The sequence below is a fragment of the Columba livia genome, chromosome 2 (assembly GCF_036013475.1).
Source record: "Columba livia isolate bColLiv1 breed racing homer chromosome 2, bColLiv1.pat.W.v2, whole genome shotgun sequence".
Classification (NCBI taxonomy): domain Eukaryota; kingdom Metazoa; phylum Chordata; class Aves; order Columbiformes; family Columbidae; genus Columba; species Columba livia.
Window position 1 is genome coordinate 24152686 of NC_088603.1, and position 16099 is coordinate 24168784.

Here is a 16099-nt window from a genome sequence, read left to right on the forward strand (position 1 = left end):
CAAATCTACTGAAAGCAATGTAACTTGGTGTGGGAAGATACCTTTATGCCCATGTACTTGAAGATGTAGTCTCAGATAGACTGCTAAGGTCAGTGATAACAGGAAAGACAGAGAGAGACTGGGAGGTAAAAAAGCGGGTTTGCTTTTAGAAGCAGTCAGGAGTCCACAATCATTTACAAAGAGCCTGGAAAGACAGCTTGCCATTCCTGTTTGTAATGACTAACAGATTCAGGGGTGGCCACAAGCTGTCATCCCAGTGGAGCAGTAGCATTCCTAGTTGCTCAAACAGGACAAAAAGTCAGCCGTTCTAAGCCAAAGTCTACACACACACACACATGCAAAAAATTGTTTTTGTCCCCAAGTACTGTGTCTCAGGTTCCAACAGAGTTCCTTACAACAAGCTAGTTGACAACAAAATTACTGTTAATCTCATGCACAAAAAAGCTGAAAAATGCAGCTTTATTTTACTGTTCCAAGTAGACTTTGAAAATGATCTCTTTACATGCCTTCTCCAAGAGATAATTCCTTCTTCATGTATATATAGGGGTGAGTTTGTATCTCCTGATGCCAAATTTGTGGCAAATGCAAATATATTCTCAGAAATGCATACATATTCTCATACTCTGAGTTGACCATACTCCAGGGAGTCTTTATGTCATTTCCACTGCTGGAGATCAATGCATTTTTATAGCATTTATAAAGCATCCTGACTATTTATAGATAGCTGTTATGCAGATCTGGCAGTCGTAATTCACTTACATTTAATTACAATATTTTAGAATTTTTAATCAAACTCTTTACTGAAGCTGGTTCCAAAATTGTTTCATGTAAGTGTACTGTAGTACTGCATTGATAGCAAATGTAGATAATTGGTCCAATGAAATGTATGTTTAAAATATTACTTGCAATAACGTTTGGTGGTTATATATGTATCTCATCTCTAAAGGAAAATGGCAGCAATCATTCCAACCTCAGTTATTTATCCATTGCAAGAAATCAATGATTTGCCTTAGAATAGGTTGATTTTTTTTCTTAAGTGCAAGAAAACTGAACTGCAGATTTTGGGAAAAGATAAAATGTAGTTAATGGAAGTAGAACACAGAAGGAGAAAATATGACAAAGAAAGTCAAATGGTGGTTGATAATGAGAAAACTTAAGTTACCATTAATACCAATGGAAATGGACCTTATGTCTTTTTCCCCACTAACTTTTGGTGATAGTTTTAGCATTACTATATCTTTGCATGCATCACAAAATTATTTATTGCAGAAACATGTAAAGATAAAATAAAAATCTATGCTTAAAAAAATAATCTACCCTAAGCAAGAAGAATGCTGCCTTTTCTCTTGTGGAATCTCATTGTGCAGATGCTTCAGGTTGAAGTGCCACATTTTGAATAAGGCACAATTTCCTTTTCAGTGACCTCTCAGAAAACCAAGACTTAGCACGTACTGGTAATTTATATAAATTTAGAGTAAAGACAATATTGTTTGTTCTGAAGTACATGGGCATAATTCTGAAAAAGGGCATTAATGTGCTGACTTTGAATCTTTATAATTTCCTGTGTGTAAAGACTGTCTTGCCCATATAGAGGTGCGAACTCAGGACTATACTGCGCATTTACCCTTCAGAAACTAGAAACTTAGTTTTCCCCTGTAACAGCATGAGTGAGACACTTCTTTACCAGACAGACATTGTCAAATCTGAGTTCTGCCTTGATTGTTTAATACAGCTTTTTTTTTTTTTTTTTTTTTTTTTTTTATTACCTTACAGCATCACTGGAACTGGACCATTGCTTAAAGCCCCAAGATTAGTTGTGGAAAAGCAGCAATCACCAGATGGTGTTTTCCTGTACAAGGGCAGCAAGTTCACAGCCGGTTCTCAAAGAACCACCGTAAGTAAAGGACAAGGTTTCTCCAGCAACATACTAGAGAAACAGCAGCCTATAGTAAGTAGGCACCAGTCCTCTACTGAAAGACCCCATGCACTTGGAAATCAAGTCTCACAAGTGTTCCCAGATAGGACTAATGCTTCTCACAGGGCAGGAGTGTCTTTCTCATTCTCTAAAAAGGTCCATTTGAAGCTCGAGTCCTCAGCATCAGTCTTCAGTGAGAACTCTGAAGAAGGAAATGATTGTAGTGAATCCCCCAACCATAAAGCAAAGCAAGCTCTTGAGGGCTGTCGTTCTGGAACAGTTTTGGAGGAAGATATGAAAACAAGATTGGATAAAGGGTCACCTATTACACAAAACCAAATGGATTTGGATAATTGCGTATCAAGTCATGTAGCTACAAAACCTAAAATGGTAAAGGAAAATGATAAAAGCAGTGACAGAGAACTAGAAGAAAAGGTTAGTGCTCATCCTTCATTTTCCAAAGTCAGAATGCATCTTTCAAATTTGGATTTTTCTGGTTCACTTGGAGAAACAGAGCAAGAAAGCCATTTGAATGAGTCTTACCAATTTTTGGAAGCTCTTATTTCACCTTCATACCAGGCTAGTGATTTTCGTACACAGCTGAACACCTGCAAGCACAACAATGGCCACCTGCCTGACCAGTTACCTGAGCTCCCCCAACAGCCAGCACCTCAGCTACCATGTGCAAGCAACATTAATGACAGTCCTGGGATGGTAAAAAAAGAAAGATCTTTAGAGAGTTCAGAAACCACAAATGGGAATATGGAAACACTTCCAAGGGAGACCATGGTTAAAGAGGTTAAGCCCCAGACATTACCTTTCCTCCATGTAGTGAGCAAAGATGGCACCACTGCTCTACAGTGGCCCACAGAATTACTTTTGTTTACAAAAACTGAGCCCTGTATTTCATATGGCTGTAATCCATTGTATTTTGACTTCAGACTCTCTTTAAATCACAGAGATGGTAAACAGCATGAAACAAACCAAGAAAGCTGTAAAGAGCACTCTATAAATAAGACTGCAGATGAAAATGAAGCCTCAGGTTTAATAAAACACAAGAAAATGTCAAATGAACAAGATAATCACTTGTTGAAACCAAAGAAGATGAAAGGTTCCCTAAATCCAAGAAAGGCCAAGCAAAAAGCTGAGTCAGACATAGGGAAAGAAATGAATGAAAATGGTCAAAAATACATTGCAGATTATCTGAATGAAAATATAGCCAAAGTGCCTGCTTACCTCAATCTCTCACAAAAAGATTATGTGACAGAAAAAAGCCTTCAAACAAAACCACTGAGAAGATCTTTAAAGCATCATTTTCATAGCTGTGAAAGAAAAAAACAGAACATTAGAAATGAAAGCATTTCCTTTTCTGCTTTTATGTCTAGGTTTAAAAAGTCTAAAGCTGCAAAATGTCATTTAATTTATTCTGAGGAAAAATGTAAAAGCCAAAATGACTGCAGATCTGTTCAAGATGTGGTCAGCTGCAACAGTGACATAAGTGATAGTGGAAAAGACTCTAGTGGAAGTTCCCTTAATTACAAATCCAGTTCAAACTGCAACTATTTGGAAAATGAAGGAGATGCAGTTTGCATGAGATGCTGGAAATTCCCATCTCCTCAAAGGTCCTCTTCTGACAGACATTCCAGCTATTCTGACACTTCAGATAGCGATACAAGTAGCTACCTGAGCTATATGAGTCCCACATTGAATAATCACAGCAGAAATAATTTGCTTTTTTGTTGTAAAAGAAAAAGCAAGACAGCTGAAAGGCACAAATGTGAACACAGAAAGCACAAATGTATTTTTGCTTCTGAAGGTACAGATGAGGATAATCATTGTCATGGTAGAAGTCACAGAACTAGGAACTGTACACAGAGGGGCACCGTTAAATATCAAAGATGGTCAAGACATAGAGTTTCACAACACAGAGACAGATCTAAACACAGTAGATGTAGACACCGGCATTTTTGCAAAGTGCACAGTCAAAGTAGAAGCTATCACAGCTCCGAAATTTGTTCCACCAGAGATTCAAGAAGCAGTGAAAAGTCATCTAGTAGCAGAATGTCAAGAGGCAGCAGTTCAGAATTCTTCTCAAAAGAGACTGACAACTATGAAAACCAAACAAAAGAGGAGGCAGAAAGAGATTCTAACTCTGAACCAGGAAAAGCTGAAACTGTGCATTTTGACTCTCTGAATGTGAATGGTCAGTCAAAAAATGTTGCCTCCTGCTCTTCTGGAAACCTGGCAAAAGACATATGTGGAAAAAGAAAGTCACTGACAGCCAGCTTACTTTTAGAAAGAGTGCAGTCCAAGAAAGCCCAGGAACAAACACAAAATTCAGAGAGGTTTTCAAACACTTGTGGAGTGGAATTAAAGGATCACTCGCAAAGTCACTTTGCTTTTCAATTTTCGTCACCAGTAGATGACACTGCAATGTTACCTTCACCAGAGAAACTGCTAAGCATAGGTAAAAATGACATGGGGTATAATGAAATCGGTTCATTGGATACCAGAGTGAAGAAAAACAACTTTGAAGCATCAGAGATAACTAATGTTGCTCTTTCAACAGGCACTGATTATAATCATTGTCTTTTTAAAGACATCATTCAAATAGGAACAGGCTATCAGAGCCCAAGCATAAAAACGAACACAGCAATAAAGGAACAATCAAATCTCTTCATTAGTGAAGTGCAACCCTTTATACAAAGCTGTGACCCAGTACCAAATTATTTCCCTGGTGCTTTTCCCTCTAATAGATATTCTGTTGTTGCTAATTCAACAGAGACCAAAGAAGAACTACATGATGTAAATGTGGACTCAAACCATGCAGAAGGAAGTTCAGACTCTCTTTGTGAAAATGCTATGCAGAAGTATGATGACACAGTAAATGACCTAGAAGTGTACAATAAATCCACCTCCCCTCCTTTAACACAGCAGCCTATCACGTTTTCACCAGAAGAAGTAGACAAATATAGGTTGCTGCAGCTGCAAGCTCAGCAGCATATGCAGAAACAACTTCTGGCAAAACACCTGAAAGTTTTGCCTACCCCAGGACCAGCTGCCTTTTCAGCAACACCAGCAGTTCCTGCCCTTCCTGTCCAGCAGCACGCTACTGTCACCACCATCCACCACACCTTGTTGCAACGCTTTGCTGTCTCAGCATCTGTCCATCCTTACAGCAGCCATCTCTCCCCGGCACACCTCCACCCCCTCTCTCAGGCACATTTCACACCTATATCACTTTCCCCATTAGCACCAGCCCTCATTCCCACCCACCCTGCTCTGCTGACCAGACACCCATTGCACTTTGTCTCCACCCCTACTCTCCACCCTTCCCCACTGACCCTCCCTGCACTGCCACACACTGCATATATCCCAGCCTTATTTACACCACACCTGAATGCAGCCACACATTCCGCTATACATCCAAATCCCTTAGTTCATCCATTATTCCAAGGGCAAGAGCCCCATCACCATTCTTGCTCTAGCCAGACCCAGCAATTACCAACAATAAAAGAAGTTTTCAGTGTTTCTAGCTATTTAAACTAGCCCAAATGATTACACCATGGCTCTGAAACCAAATTTGAATAAAATAAATTATTCAGTTCAATCACATGTCTGAGGGGAAAACTGTTTTGCTGAGAGCACAACAGCAAATGTTTTAAAGTCCACAGTCTGGCTGACAGCACATGAATGTTGATTTAGTTCTTTTTTAAAGCCTTTTATGATAGTGTCACAAGGGGGATGGGGTCTGGCTAGTGTCATTCAACAGAAGGTTTGGAAAGAACAGCCTGAAGTAAAGTCTATGGCTGTCAGTAAGAATAAGACCACAGCACCCAGACACAATAGGACCAAGAATATCAACACTGTTGAGTGATTTAAAGCAGCACAATTTAAAGCAGCTCAAAGGTTTGCTTTTCCAACTGTGTATATGCAATGGCATAGTGCTTGGTCTGTTTAAGATATTCCACACTGAGGAAAAAAGAAAGCATCCGGGACAACAAGTCCCTGGTTCTGTCTCCTGGCCAAAAAACTGAGGAGCGTTAGTGTCATACATGGTGAGTTAAGACTGGGAGATGAGGGTCAGAACACCTCAAAGACACTTTAGTGATTTTACCACTGAGATATGTTGCTTGTACAGTGTAAAGGGACTGCAGTCTAGCCACAAGTACATAACAAAATATTCCCTTAGTGTAGAGGGGGATCTGTGCTGGCACAGCAGGCTGTGGCTTTTCTCCCTGAGACAACTATCCAAGGCACTGAGGGAAAGAAGTGAATGAAGCCAAGTCCTTTGGCATTGCCCGCCTGTGGCTGTAGCACAGAGTATGTCAGGAGTGGGATACAGCAGCCCAGAGTTGCCATGCAGCTAGTGCTGGCCTTGAACCCCAGAGGTCCTTGGCCAAGACTGCAACCTTCTTTCCTATGAAACAGAACTCTGACATGTGGGAGAGTCTTGCTCAAAGAATGTGTACAAATGTTTCATCCCTTTCACAAACAATGTAAACAATTGGCTGGTCCTATAAAATCGTGCCGATGTTCATAAAAATCCACAAGTAAAATTCTGAGAGGAAACTGGTTCTTCAGGTCAAATCTCATAGACAACCATGCCAGTTTTCAACATTTCAAAGTATATTGAATCTAATCAAGTAAGTCTAGATTTTCACATGGCTTCCCAAACTCTCAACATATAGATCGAAGTTCTGAATCTGCAATGTTTGAATGTGTGTATCCAACTTCAGGGTAACACGGGATTGAAATTGCTATTAATAACTGTTTACCTGGAAATAGGTGAGGGCTTCAGCATCTATTTGAAAGGCACATTTTGACTATTTTTATAATGTTTCCTACTCAACATGGGATATTTAGCATGAAACGAGGTTCTTAATTTTGGCTAGACTGCAGGCATGCTTCCCAATGTAATTGGACAGTGAAGAGTCTGACAGCCATTACCTGTATGCTTGGATTAGAAACTTTTGAAATTATTTCAATTCATTTACAATAATGTAGTACACGATTAATAATGTATCTTTCAGAATTTATATAAAACACATGGAGAAAATTTTGTAGCACTTTATTCCATTATATTTGGCTATCTAAAGACATTGAAAAATCTAATTGCAGTTAAGTTGGTTATTTAAAATACAACTTAGAAACAATTTTCTAACTTATTTTTAATCAAACTAAATTGATCCATTGCAATAAAATAGAATTATTTTAATTTTTAAAAGAAGCTGCTTCAGCATAAACGGCTATCATGTCTTTACAAGTTGTGACTACTTGTTTTTCAATTGATTTTCAAAGCTAAAATTTTTTTGGATACTTAACATTTTAGCTATCAAATAAAAGCTGTCAGGAAAAAAATCTGGAGATTTAGCAAAAGCAAAACATTTTGTATTGAAAAAGATTGGTGAATCTAGCACCCTTGCATATCTTCTGTTTGGACTCCCAGCTTTACTGAATTCATTAACAAAATGGATTTGTGCCATTTTGGAGTTACTTATCTTTATGGCTTAATTTTCTCATTTTAATGGTAGGGATTTTTTTAATTGAAATTATTACTTCAGAATTAAGGAAGTCGGAAATTTTCTTTGGGAAAGATGTTAGAAATAAATATTTCCACAATTTTAAAATTCCTTCTTTCATTTTTCTGTCTGAAAATTTTCCCCAAATTAGGTCTCAATTAACATATAATTTCTAGACTTCAGAAACTCTGTTTTCTGAGATTCAAACATATTTCACTGAATGTGACTTAGCATCTCTGAAAATTAGTACTTGCTTGCTCAGATGGAGGTTCCTCACTCACTTGGACACTTGGAAACATCAGTTATAGTTCTGTAGAAACATTCTGAATTGAATGTTGAAAGGAGCAGATCAATCTGTGCCCTGGAAGAGGATGACTGAGCTGCACATCCACTACCACCAGTTCAGGGATAATACCAGCCTAAAAGATTAATTTCCAGTCCTAAAAAAATTATATTTATGGGCACAGTTTCATTGCTAGTCAAAAAAACCCTCAATTGTTGTCACTGTAAATAAGAGTTCATTTGAATCCTAAGTAGATAATGCCAAGAGAAAAAACTGTAACAGAAGAAATGCTAATCTCATCTTCAGTGTGTACACACACATTTTGTATCTCTGTTTCTTACAGAATATGTTAATATTGTAAAAATTTCTATGGCAAGAAACCTGACCAACTGAAACTTAACAACATTCAACTATGTAACTCATTTATGGGAAATAGTTATATATGTTCCCTTAATGTATGCACAATACAATGGGATTCTAGGAAGGAACTAAATCATAGGGTGCCCATGCATCATTGTATATATCAACAGGAATGATCTGGTAAGGCAAATTAATAGACAATAAATATTAAATTTAATTGTTGGAACAGTGGGAAATAGGACTTTGAGAGGTATATATGGAAAAAAAAAGAGAGTTTAAGAAGGAACACAAACAGCACAATAGTAAAAATCCAATATTATTCTTAGTACACAGAAGGGATTTTCTTGCAGAAATATAATAAAATCGGGAGAGCTGAGATGATATATTTGCTCTACTTGCTGCCATATTTATTTTTCAACAGTAATGTACTTTAAATATGTATCATTATTATTATTATTAAAGCATAATTGAGCCTGATGTATAGAGCCGTGTTACAATTTAGTTTTTATCCAGACTGATTTTTAAAAGATTTACAGTATCCTGGTGGCAGAGACATATACCCTCCAAGTTAATAATGATCTCTTTTAGCTTGATTGTATATTGTTGATACATAATCTAAGGAACCAGGCCACCCACACCGTAAAATTCCAATAACAGAAAGTTTTCTGAGTTATACAATAATAAATTTGGTTTTGTTTTTTCTTGTTTTGTTTGGTTGGGTGGTTGGTTGGTTTGGTTTGGGAGTTTTTGTGGGGTTTTTGTGGGTTTGTTTGTTTTGGGTTTTTTTTGTAATTGAGGTACTTCTGAAATACATTTAACATGTATATTTGTTGTGCAGATTTACATAAAAATGCCATTTGACCAGGTTGATTTTAAAAATGTTAAGTTTATATTTGAAACCGGATAATACTCTGGTTAGTATAATATGTAAACTAGTAATTTTGTTTTGTATTCTCTGTATAAAGTGTTTTATATTATACAGTAGCGAAGTGAATTGCACTATTGTACATGCAATGCGGCTTTTTTTTAGGTTATTCAAGAAATTCCTGGGAATGTAGTTAATGCAATAATATTTTTTTTTTCAATAAAAAGGCTTACTGGTATAAAGCGTGTCAGTCATGTATTTTTAATGTAAAGCATACCAAAAGGCAGCATCTTAATAAAATGCAGAATGATGCAAACATATTCTGTATTTTAATCTGCAGAACTGAAATGCATTTAATTCATCCCTGTGGCTCTAATCCTGACATTTCTTAGAATGTTTCCTAAAGATTTTAGTATGTGTTACAAAAGTGGGTTGTTTAAATGGAACTGAAAATAAATATTCCTTAAAAAAATATATTCTATCTATGTGTTTTTTGCAAGTGCTTGTAATGGATCAACATCCTCCTGGATATTTTTATGCACTAATTAGTTTATTTAGAACTACACTTACAACTCAGCTGTCAGGTTCCCCAAATAATGTCTCTGAGCTATGATTCCTAATGCTTGTGTAGAAGGTCCTTTGGTAAAGAAGCTAACAATAAGATCCCCTCCCCTCCCCACCCCTCCCCACCCCTCCCCTCCCCACCCCTCCCCACCCCTCCCCTCCCATCTCCTCCCCTCCCCTCCCCTCCCCTCCCATCTCCTCCCCTCCCCTCCCCTCCCCTCCCCTCCCCTCCTCTCCTCTCCTCTCCTCTCCTCTCCTCTCCTCTCCTCTCCTCTCCTCTCCTCTCCTCTCCTCTCCTCTCCTCTCCTCTCCTCTCCTCTCCTCTCCTCTCCTCTCCTCTCCTCTCCTCTCCTCTCCTCTCCTCTCCTCTCCTCTCCTCTCCTCTCCTCTCCTCTCCTCTCCTCTCCTCTCCTCTCCTCTCCTCTCCTCTCCTCTCCTCTCCTCTCCTCTCCTCCCTTCTTTTTTTTTTTCTCTTCTCTCCCTGCTGTGTTCTGCTTCACTGTTTAGTCCTACAATCAATCACAACAGCAGAGCCAAAGAGGCAAATAAAATTGAGACAGGACAGTAAAAGAGAGATCAGCAGAGGAAGGGAGGCTGGAAACATATTTGGACAATTTTCTTCAGAGATGACAATGAGTACTTGTGTCCCAATGTAATGTCAGCAAAATCTTTCCTACACTCTGGTGGGAAGTCTTCCACTTCAGTGCATAACCTTATTATGCAAAATAAGCATCTTAATATAAACTTTATACAGAAATACAAAGAATCGTTGGGAATGCAGCTCATTACTTTGCTCTTTCTAGACACTAGGCACAATGATAATAATGTGAGTGGGGATAACAGGAATCTGCATGTCAGTTAACTGCACTGCTGCCTTGCTGAGATTGGAACACACTGTTGTGATGTGCTTGACTGTTTCTCTGCCCCAGGGCTAAGGGGAATTAACTCATGAACGTTTCAGGTCATGGAAATAATCCCACTGTCTTCAGGACAACCAGGGTGAGACTTAAGTCAGCACCTTACTTGTCCATAGAGCATGCAGCAGTTTTAAAATGCTTTTTATTATTCTTCAATAAACACATTATTTTCCTTAATAGAAAACACAGAAGCCAAATAGGGAATTGTAGAAATTACAGACAGAAATAAATCTGCAGTTACAGTAATGGGTATGTATTCTAAACGTGTACAGCTTAATGGTGACCAATCTGTTTTGTGAATCTGCATAACATTGCTCTTGACTGAGATGTCAAGCAGTAGATACATGACTGTCTTAAAAGAAGACTCAGCCCAAGTTCATTTTTTATGACCTAGTTATAAACCCCTCAATATAGAGATAAGGTTGAAAAGCTTGAGAGACTTCCACCAAGCCGTGTAAGCAGTTCTGCTGCCTCTAGTTAAGTGCACATCTAAAACTTATATTACACACAAAAATCAATATTTCATTCTTATGAACCAATAAACTTTTTAGACCAAATAAATTTGTCATTTGCAAATCAATAAATTAAATGTATTTATCAATTTTATATATAAAACTGTTCTGTGTACTCCAAGCTGTGTATGTGTGCAAATCAGCAACATTAATAAATGAATCATTGTGAATGGAATGAACCAATTAGTCTCAGACAGTTATAAACTGGCTATTTCTATATAAAGCAATAAGTTCTACACAAAAATGGTTGAATTACAATTTACTTTCTTCTTTTCTGTAGGTAATTTATGGGCTGCTTTCTGCGAGCCCAGTAGGAAACCCTAAAGAATTTAATAGAAATAGCTATGTGTTTATGTATGTTGGGGAGGAAATGTGTGTCTTCTTAAGGATGTACAAACTTATAGCCTGACATAGAATTTTGTATGTAAATCAAAGGAAAGATGTGCAGGTAGGAAGTATATTTAATCAGTTGCTGCATGTCTTCATGGTTGAAGTACTGCAGGTTTCCCAAAACTGGGAGTCTTTTTTCCCCTGTCCCTCATGCTTAGAAAGTGGAAAGCTGCCCAGGAAATGTTTATCTGTCAACTGTCCACATTGTTGTGAAGTGCAAACCCCCTGCCTTCATCAGAGAAGGTGAAAACACTAGAAATGTTTGCTCCTTGTTTATATAAGCCAGGATTTCTCTCAAAAAATTCCAGTCTTCTCAGGAGTAAACTTTGTTTTCAAGTGAATTGTATTCTGCAGATGGCTGCAGCACCTATGAGTTTGAAGGTGGAGATGCAGGTAGTCTCTTCTGTTTAAATGATGATCCTGTTAATTTAAGTTCCAGATAAAGACAGTCAGATACAGGGATAGAAATCCATGTCTGAAAAACTTGAATGTTTTAAGAGAAAAGTTAGCACTACATGTTGTTTAACATGCTAATTTTCCACTGGGACAAGTTTCCTGCTCACACAGTATTGAATTTTTTTCTGTCTTATCTATAGCATGCAACCAATACCTGAAGTACAGAGGACAGTTGTCAGGACTATATTACATTTGTCTCTCTCTCACACAGACAATTGAGAAACTGTCTGGAAAAAAAAAAATAAAAAATAAAAAATAATTGAAATTATTATTGATCTACTTTTTAGTTTACCACTAATTTCTTGAAAGGTCTCTGTGACTTAATCGTTTTATTACTATCATCTGTAATTACAACACTGGTATCTACTGCTGACATATTATAGGTTTAATCCTTAGCAATGAGCTTTCCCACCATGAGTTTTTCTCTCTTAGTTCTGTTCTGTGACTGTATTTTTTCAAACACTAAATTCTCTGGTTTTATTTTTCTCAAATACACTGTTCTTAGATGATTTTTATTGGAAATTATATGGGTCAGGGTGAGGTATAATAATAATGAATCTTATTATGGGTTATGATCAGAGCTTATGAGTTGAAAATAATTTTGTCTTTCATCTCAATGTTGCCAGACCCCACTAGCTTTTCACAAGAGAGATTCTCAAATGCTGAGGGCCAGTAACAGTGCTGAAATAGAGCAGAAGGAAGCAAATGAGCACAAAGGCTGCCTGTGAACAATAAAGGCAAAAAAAAGGGGGATGTGCAAAATCTGAAGAGCAATGTCAGATTTGTGACACCTGGAAAAAATGTATGTTAATTCCAGAGGGTGCAGAGAACACCAAGGAAAGGTTTAACTCATGATGAATAAAGCTAGAGAGATTTGCAAGCTCAAATAAGACCTCACATAAGCAGCTGTAACTATTGATGTGAATAAAATTAAGGCAAAAATTCTAGGTGATTTTTTACTTGTGGTATGTTGTAACTTTCATAAAACTATTTTTTTTTTCCATATCTGCTCCCTGTGAAGTCCCAAGGCAAACAGGGTCAGGTAATGATGAAAAATAAAGAATAACTGTACAAGTGTGTCACAGAAGCACCACAAAATTCAATTCAGGCAGAGGATATGCTCAAAACAGACTTTATTCTAACCAGAGTAGAGAACCAACGAGAAATGGGGTTTAACCAAAATCACTCAGCACTCCCAAATTATAAAACACAGATTCGGATACCAGTTGGGAGTTCAAATACTGCATAGCTAATTCAGACTCAGGGGATCCCCAAAACTTTAGAATGATGGTTAAAAATGTCCATCTACCCACTCACAAAGTGAGGACTCTCAAAGGTCCCCAGATGATACAATCACTCACCAATAAGGCAACTCAAGAGATTCCTCAATCCCTGAGGAACTTTCTGTAGATAGCATCTTAGTCTGAGAAGGAGACTCTTCATCTGCAGACCTGCTGCTCCAAGGAAAACCAACTCAAATTGGGTTCTCCAGTGGGCTCCATTTATACCCCAGTTGAATGTGAGCTTGTGGTCATTTCTGGTAGTGGTCTAGAAATACCTCTTGGTTGAGGTATTTCATTGGTTAAGGGCCCTATCTGTACAAGTACATGACCATAGTGGTCCATCGGTCTAGAAGTTTCTGGTGCTTTTGAGGGGTGAGGGGGAAATGTGCCTGCCACAAAGTGTTTCAAAACACAAATGTGTGTTCAGCTACCAACTAAATGTCTGGTCAGTTCTTCTTTATGTGATCTGCTCATTCCTACATTGGGGACAATTGAAACAGGAGATTATGGGCTAATTTTTGAGCAAGTATAAGCAAACAGCACAAAACACTTCAGCCTGGTGAAGTAGGTTCATTTGGATTTACAAATAATGTAAATGAGTCACAGCTCCATTTGAATCTCAAGAAACTTGTGTACTTGGTGAAATATAGTCTATATGATGAATTCAAAATCTGTTAAGTGGAAAAAATTTTAGTGCTTAACATCAGCATTTTTTCTAGAGAGTTAACAGCAACATTTTTTCTAGGAAATAGCCAGTGAGTATAAAACTACAAATGATAATTTAGGAAAATAGTGTTCATCATATTTGATAATATGTTAGACATGTCAGTGTCCAAAGAACCTGTGATGTCTTTTAAAAGGGACCTTTACCTGGCTCTTCCTAACAAAGTTAACCTGAGGCAGAAGAATGTCTCTGCTGAAGCACTAACATGTGAATATAGTTATGAGGAATGAATTATCAGATTACCTGTAGAAGCATATTTCAGACACCAGAGGCAGCAACTCTTCACAGGACAAGCAGCAGTTCATCTACTTTGGAGGACCAGATGACCACAGAATGTGATACAGAGAATACACTGCAGAGCATCGGTAAACAATATCCTATAGATATGTTCTCCATATAATTACTGGAAAGACCACTATTAGCACAGACATATGACTGGTGGTATGGCATTTCAAGACACTATAGACATAATTGTCTTCTTCCATGAATCATCAATGCACAAGAAATCTATGGTCCAAACAAGACTGAAAAGGACAAAATTAATCAACTTTGTACTCTTCCTGATGTATTTCAGACCCCAGGGAATAAAGGTAAATGAAGACCTACTATGATGTCTCATAACCTTCACTGTGGAATGAATGTTTTTGTAAAACAGGCAGCTCCCAGGGGGGCAGAATCCCTGGGAGCAAACTTGCCCTGTGGCAGGGGTAGCTGGGGAAAGTTCCCAGGCTGCAGCCAAAAAGAGGAATGTGCTGAGAGAGGCAGCCACACTGCTCCACTTGCATGGAAAATGGCTTTAAAGGCTGAGCCTGGCCCAGCTGAGAAAAACACAGCATGGAGATAACCAAGCAATGTACGAAAGCAAATTGTCCTTCAAAAGAAAGATGGATCATTTTAACCCTCTTGAGTGAATGGGAGCTGCTGTGCTTAAATGAGCGTGAATAGACAATATAATAGAAGGGCAGCTCTCACACCCACCTAAACTCCCATGGTGACAGATGCATCCAATCAGGCCTGTTTGCCATAAAATCTGTGTTTTACGGGAGATACTTTTCTTTCTATACAGACCTTCCACTGCATGGTCCCATTCAACCCCATTTTCTGACCAGAAAATGTTACTTTCATAGCCAAGTAACTAGAGGTTTTACCTTTAAATTGTGACATTTGAGCTGCTTATAAACTGAGTACAGCTGTAGTAGATGACACTGTTGCCAAGGTGGAGATGGTCTTCATATATTGTACAGGGGACTCATTATGCCTGTCTTGGAAGAACAGAAACAGCAGTTGGATATGGCAGTTAGCTATAGATGTCTTCAAAGCATAAGCTGCCAAGCCATTACAGTTAGTGCCTAAAGATTAAAATTTCTCAGGTAGCTCCCATTAGGACCCAACAATTAATTGCAATGTGCTCAGAGCATATATTACACCACATGAGCTCACTATATCTCTCCAAATAAGGACATAAACTACTGGAGATGTGACAGAGGACATACAGGGCACTCATTGTATGCAAAATCGTTCTTTCCCATTGTGGTCCTTAAAACAATTGTTTGACAGTCCTGTGGTATTTGTTTTACCTTGTAGCTGCCCAATTCCATGCAATAACCCTAGGCATTGCATTACCTGTCTAGGTCTTCCAAAGGTCTCAGAGTAGTGATATTTTGAAGAAAATAACCTGAAATCCTATGTTTTGAAATAGATAAACAGGATCATTTCCAGTCTGCTAATGCAAAGACATGTAACCACGATGGTGATTTCTAAATAAAGTTCGAGTAATAGATGTGCAACAGAATCCATGTAATTTCCACAAAATTATACTTTTGACTCCAGAGAACGCAAGCACTCACAAATTTCACTGTTCACAGTATATGTTCATATGTATATATGTATATGTATATGCATATGTATATATATACACACACATATGTTTGCAGATATATCTATGCAGCAGCTGAAGTAGATTTTTGTCCTCACCATGTTCTCTTATTTGGAATGACTGGATCACCAAAGTGCATCCCCAGTTATCTGACTAAATCTACACTTGTCACACATTGTGTAGGTTTAACATTTTAGGCTTATTAAGCATGCCTTTCTTCAAACACGAATGGGAGGACTTACATACTCCAGTATATAGGGGGTCTGTAGCTCTCAGAAAGGGCCAGGCTCACTGGAGTCACTTGCATGGTGGCATCTGGGTCTGCTTTTGCTGCCACTATAGTTGTTCAGAATAGACTTGCTCAGAATCTAGCAATGCTTGAAATCTAAAAACAGATCCAAGTTTTGCAGCTGTAGTTCAGTTCTATTCTTA

General features: G+C 38.1%; 1 protein-coding gene across 2 annotated transcripts in view; it reads left to right on the top strand.

The window, feature by feature from the left end:
- Positions 1-9187, top strand: part of ZNF804B (zinc finger protein 804B) — a 237888-nt gene extending 228701 nt beyond the window's left edge. For both annotated transcript variants that reach the window (XM_021290928.2, XM_065051003.1), the window contains exon 4: positions 1774-9187. In XM_021290928.2, coding sequence (XP_021146603.2) covers positions 1774-5464 — 3691 coding nt within the window. In that variant the 3' untranslated portion in view covers positions 5465-9187. The remainder of the gene's footprint in view (positions 1-1773) is intronic.
- The last annotated feature ends 6912 nt before the right edge of the window (positions 9188-16099 follow it).